Here is a 6,021-nt window from a genome sequence, read left to right as displayed (position 1 = left end):
AGGGAGCCGCGGCTCATCCTCGGGAGCGCCTCTCGGTCCGTTAGCCGCTCCGGGTCTTCTGGCTCGCGTTCCCGCCCGCGGAGCCGTGGGGACACACCTTCCCCGGTCACTTGCGCTCGTTCTCGTGACAAAAGAAAACTTCAGATTCGGTTTTCCAGCTTGCAAACAGTTAAGTGACTTCCTGCAAACGCTAGAGTCCCAGCAACCAGCCTTCCAATCAAAAGTAAGTTGGTTGATGTCACTGACATTGGCCCAGCCAATCAGAAGGGCGTTCCGAAAGCAAGCGCTCCACATTTGTAAACGCCAAGAGCTGTAGTGAAACTGGACACATCCTTGTGTTTTATGTGGCTGGTAGTAAAAGTGAGATATGTATGGAAGGGCAGGGGTGATGAGTAAATAAAATGCGAGTCAATACTTTAAGAAAAAAAAAAAAACCCTAAACCGAGTATGTCAGGCCAAGTTGCCCAAGTATAAACACAAATGAGAAAGCATCATTTCATTTTTTTTTTTTTTTTTTTTTAGTTTGGGGATGCAGCATACTTCGGGGCAGATTTTTAATAATCCTTCTATCTAGCGCATTGACTATGACTAATTCATCTGAAAAATGTAGAGCTGATAAAAGTTCCTATTAAACCAGACTTTTTTAATGGCTCACGATTCCTACGCGGAAACACCCCATCTTTGCTTCTGTGATGCCTTTTCATTCCTCTCCTTCCCTAGTGCAATTTATTCTAGGCAAGTTATTTTAGTTCTGTTTTGAAGCTACTGTAACCCACCGTCAATGAACTGGAGACAAAAATTTGTATGATTTATTTTTTTACACTTTAACAATTTTTATCTATTTTTATTTTTTTAAAGGTTTTATTTATTTATTTGACACAGAGAGACAGCGAGAGAGGGAGCACAAGCAGGGGGAGTGGGAGAGGGAGAAGCAGGCTTCCCGCGGAGCAGGGAGCTGGATGCGGGGGCTCAATCCCAGGACGCTGGAATCATGACCCGAGCCGAAGGCAGATGCTTAACCAACTGAGCCACCCAGGCGCCCCAACAAACATAATTTTTTAAAAAGAGAGAATGACTGATAAAAGGTTTAATTCTTCTGGAAGATGTAACATTTCAGAATATGCATATGCATATTAACCGGCACAAATATATAAAGCAAACACTCATGAAAATAAAAAGAAAATAAACAAATGCAAAATTTGTATGATTTTTTAAAAGACACCATTTTCTTTCCATCGACCCCCTGGATGGATTTCAGGGCTTGTTTCTCTTCCCTTATTTTACAGCTGTGAAGACTGAGACACAGAGATGTGACTTGTCTATCTTATCAGGTAGATAGTGACAGAGCTCAATTCAAACCATAAATCTATTGATTCCAAGCCCTTTGGGCTTTACAACAACCGAACTCTTCGATTTTGTGAAATATTAACTGTGCTAAACAGATTCTTAAGAACTGGAACAAGCCAGAGATCCTTAGCTTTTGAATATTGTGGCATTACTTGATCAATGATTAGCATGGGTCTTGGAGTCTAATGCCTCTCCCTCTGAATGAATGATGGGTTGTTTTCCATCATGATAGCTGAGAAAAGAATCTAGGGCTAATGTCTCTTGCAGGAGGCGAACGGTGGACACAATTGGTTAAAAATACATTGATTTTCCTAATGGGGTGTGAGAGGTACCTACCTCTGTATGATGCAGACCTGCTGAGGTCCAGCCATGGCCCCCACTGGCTGTTAGCCTTTGGTTAAAGTTTGGGAAAGTTACATCAATTTCCTGGTCTTTAGAGAGGTCTTTAGAGTTCCATATGAGCCCTCCCAGTTTGAAGGCCAGTATAGTTTATTTTGACTTTGCTTTTGAAGGGGTACAGGAAGCGATAGCAGTAGGTTGACTATATGGAAAAGCGAAGTATGGAAAAGGGGTGGCGGTCAACTGAGAATATTATCATCACCATCACGGTAAAGCAGGTACATCATGGTATGTAAAAGTGAAGCCGCTTAAAGTTCTTGTATTCCAATCCCCTTAATTTTAGAAAAGAATTCACTGAAGCGCAGGGGAGTTTGCCTACTTCATAATTTTTCTGGGACAACCTCTGTCCCCAAGGATACATGATCATTTAGAAATTGCACCTTTGCTTGCTTCTTTAAGGTCCAGCACAAATACCAATGGGATCTCTCCAGGGTCTCTATGATCACCTCCTGCACAGTCTCTTGAACTTGCATTGCAACAGGCATTGCACGGGGCACCTCCAGATTGCCCTAGAGTTAATTAACATTGAGGTTATTCTAGAAAAGAAGGAAAGTCTATCTTTCCTTGGACATTGTAATCCAGGAACTTGAATGAATCAATCATCATAGGTTTTTTTGAAAAATATAAACTTTCCCCTCCCTTGCTTCTTGCCCTCTTCTAATTACCTTTAATTTAATTTTGTTGGGACTGGACATAAACCCTGAATTCTTCCAACTCATTCATTTCACAGTTATAGAAGAAAGTAATAAAACAGATTTCACGCACACGAGTTTCTCTCACATATTTATAAATGTATCTGCTGCTTGACTTGATTTAGAATAGCTTTTTAAACCCAGAAATTCTAAAATTATAGAATACCTTCCCCTTTATCTCTTTTTCCACTCATTCCTTCTCTAGATACTTATGTTTCAGTCAGGGAGTTAGGCATGGGGGAGTACAGGAATGAAAAGACAGTCTATCCTCCATGAGATTTATATGTTAAAAACAAATTATATATACCACAAAACATATATCACAAGTAATAATTGCTACATCAGGATTTTGTGTGTGTGTGTAACAACAAGCTCCCCTTGCTCTGTTGGGATGTGTGTTATAATAGTTCTTTGATTAAAATCAGCTTACACTGTTTTGCCAGCATGTAGTTGTCCCAATTAAATTCTGGCAAAGTAAATTGTCCCAAATTAATAGGAATCATTCCTAATTACAATGAATAATTTACCAGTAAAGTATATATTATGCCACATAAATATGAGAGGTCTGTTTTGCCCCAGTGTAGTCTTTGTAAATACACATTTCAAATCAACACAAACCAACTGGGAGGAGCACGGGAATTCAGACCGTAACTGTGCTTCTAGATTATGTGTTTTCATCTCTAAATTCTGTCTAAGGCTTGGCTTTATTATCCAAGTTCTCAAGAACAACCGTTTATGGGCCTGTAGCCAGAAGTCTTATTTTCTGTGCATCCTAAAATAATTATCATTATCACCTCTAGAAGAGGTAGTGCCTACCCTGAGCTGATTCTTTGAGCACGTGCTTAGGCCAGCGTGGGGCAGAGAAGGGGCCTCCTGGGCCTGAGATGAGCAGCATGACCCTAGGCAACCTCTTAAGAGTTATTTCCTTATCTGTGAATTAAGGGCATTAGATGAATACATCTCCCTAGTCCCTTACAAACTCCAAATACACTTGGGATTTCCCCCCAACCCCCCCCCCAAAATCATAGGGAAAAAAACTGAGCAAGACTTGGGTTCTTTAAACACCATCTCATCTGCTGTGCATCTACAAACAGGTCTTCATGGCAATGAAGGTCAGAATGTCTTAAATCAATATTTAATGGGATAGCAGGCACAATATAAACTTGTCCGGAATCCCTTAAATCCTTTCCTCCTTAATTTCATGGTCTTGCTTTTTCTCTCTTCAAGCTAGCTTGTGCAGATTTTCCACCCTAGCCGCAGCAGAGGTATCTCCAGGCGAAGGCAGCCCATTCCCAGTCCCCTTCCCTGGAGATTTTAATCCAAACTGAACCCTGCGCAGAGTTTCCCCAACTCTGGGTGGAGCTTACCACCTGGGGCTTAATCTAAAATACTTATTGCCCAGTCTCATCTTTGCCCAAGACCCGGAGAGGTTTAGATTAGAACTCTGGCTTTTCTCACTCTTTCCTGCTGGGAGGCGTGGACGGTGCTGGGCAGAGCTGCCAGCTTCCAGGCGGGAAGGAAGGAGGAGAACAGATGGCCCGCTGGGGGTAGGGGATCACGTGTCGGACCTCACTCTGGGCTGGATCCAGACTTCCTTCAGGACCCAGGTCCTTCGGCTCCAGCGCGTCCACCTAGGCACACAGCATATATCTGGGGGAAAAGTAGCGTTCACTTTAGTGAGAGCTGGGGAATTAGGGGAAAGTGGTGAGTTTGGGGAGGAGGAGGAGGCGGGCCGAAGGGATCGGGGCTCCCAGCAAAGGCAGTGTTCTGGATTTGAAACACAATCAGGTAAAGACCTATCTGCCAAAACGCCCGTGGCCGTAACGTCAGTTAACACGCAGGGGCTGGGGGGAGGGGGGCCTCCGGCCCGCGCGAAAACTTGCACAACGCCCTACTTCGCTCTCGCTGCACTTAGCAGCCTTCCGCAAAAACTCCAGGCCTCTCCTTTGCCGAGCAGAAAGGCCACACGTTCATACATATGCAGGAGGATAAGTTTAGCTAGCAGCCCCCCGCGCGCGGAGAGGCCCTGCGCGGCGCACCGTGCATCACCCGCGCTCGGGGGCGGGCGCTCGGCTCCCGCAGCCGACTGGCGGGCGGCGCGCCCCGGCCTGGCATCGCCCTTTTAAAAAGTCTTCCGCAGGCGGCCGCCGCAGCAGCAGCCGGAGGAGCCGAGTTCATCTGAGGACAGCCCCAGTTCTCAGAAATCCCTTCCCTGCTGGAACATCAAGCTCCCTTTACTGCAGTTGAACAAACTGCCCTAGATTGGGGGATGAGGAACCCGCCCCAAACTCGTGCAAGGAGCTCCGGGCGCCCGCGCCCACGTGAGCTAACCTTGAAATTAGCCCCCGCACCCCGGCGGGAGGTGGGGAAGGCTGGCGGGGGTGAGAGTGGGCGGGGGCCGGCTGTTGGCCCCTCGAGGCCCAAGCCCTAGGGTTTGCGTCCTCCGCTGGCGTGTACCGCCCCCACCACCCTGTTTCATAACTCTATCGAGTTGCATTTTTTTTTTTTCTTTTTAACTCCTCGGAGTAGCATAGGGGTGTATGCGTGTGTGTGTGTGTTGGCGGGGGTTGGGGAGTGGAGAGAGGCACCTTCCCCATCCCCCGCGCCCGCGAAGAGGAGGAAAACCTGCCCTGCGGTCTCCCCTGGGATCACTGCGGAGTAGGGTGTCGGGATGACATCAGCTTCTAAACATAGCCCGCACCGCACCCCAACTCTTAGCGCTGCGAGCAAGGCTGGGGCGGGAGCAAGGGGAGCGCAGGGAGGCGGGTGCTGCTGTCCGCGGGCGGGGCGGGCCGGCCGGCCGGGCCGTGCGGGAGGAGATGACTTTGCAGGAATCCTGCTCGCAGGAGTTTGCAGGCAATCTCGCCTGCGATGGTCGGGCCATGGGGTTAGGAAACGTTCCTGCCATTCCGCGCTCTCTCCTGCCCCACAAAATCCACAGACACACGTGCGCACGCACGCGGCCCTGGGATCTAAGGTGTCTTTATTTATATAAATCAACCCAACCCCCAGCCGTAGCGCCCCGGGTGGGTCGGCCGGGGGCATCCACACCCTCCAGCCTCGCGCTTGCCCCGGGGCTACGCCCGCGAGGGGGTCGGCGCGGCCCTCCCGGTGAGTCAGATGGGCTGTGTTTCCTGTGGTTGTTGTGGAACAGTTTGTCCTTTTTACCAACCCCCCCCCCCGCCCGGTCTCCACCCCCTTGGTAAATATAGCGCTCACGTTTCATCATCTCTTTGTCCAACGAGCGCCAGACACCCCGGCCCGCGGCCCCCGCCGCCTCCCTCCTCCTCCCGGCTCGCGGTTACCTCGCATAACCCCGCGCGGGCAGGCGGCGGGCAGCAGCTTGCCCCGCGGCCCCCGCCAGCCCGGCACCCCATCGCTTCCCGGGGTGGTACACTCCCACCCCCCCCCCTCACGGCCCCACCCCTGCTGCCAATTCCCGCTCAAGCTGTGCCCCCAAGCCGCCGTCCCACCCCTCTGGCCCGCTGTCCTGGGGACCGGGTCAGGATCTGCGTAGGTGCTGGGAGGTAGACACCCCTTCTTCCCAGCCCCAGGCGTCACCCCGCGCTCTGGCCAGTACTGG

At 49.5% G+C, this 6,021-nt stretch overlaps 1 protein-coding gene across 1 annotated transcript; it reads left to right on the top strand.

Moving 5' to 3' along the window:
* Positions 1-1,907: 1,907 nt before the first annotated feature.
* Positions 1,908-5,752, top strand: LOC113934861. The gene is made up of 5 exons (XM_027616432.2): positions 1,908-1,974; positions 3,858-4,544; positions 5,157-5,312; positions 5,497-5,549; positions 5,651-5,752. The coding sequence occupies exons 1-5, from the start codon at positions 1,908-1,910 to the stop codon at positions 5,750-5,752; spliced, it is 1,065 nt and encodes a 354-aa protein (XP_027472233.2).
* The last annotated feature ends 269 nt before the right edge of the window (positions 5,753-6,021 follow it).

This window comes from Zalophus californianus, chromosome 13, assembly GCF_009762305.2.
Source record: "Zalophus californianus isolate mZalCal1 chromosome 13, mZalCal1.pri.v2, whole genome shotgun sequence".
NCBI lineage: Eukaryota > Metazoa > Chordata > Mammalia > Carnivora > Otariidae > Zalophus > Zalophus californianus.
This window is presented reverse-complemented; position numbering and strand designations above follow the sequence as displayed.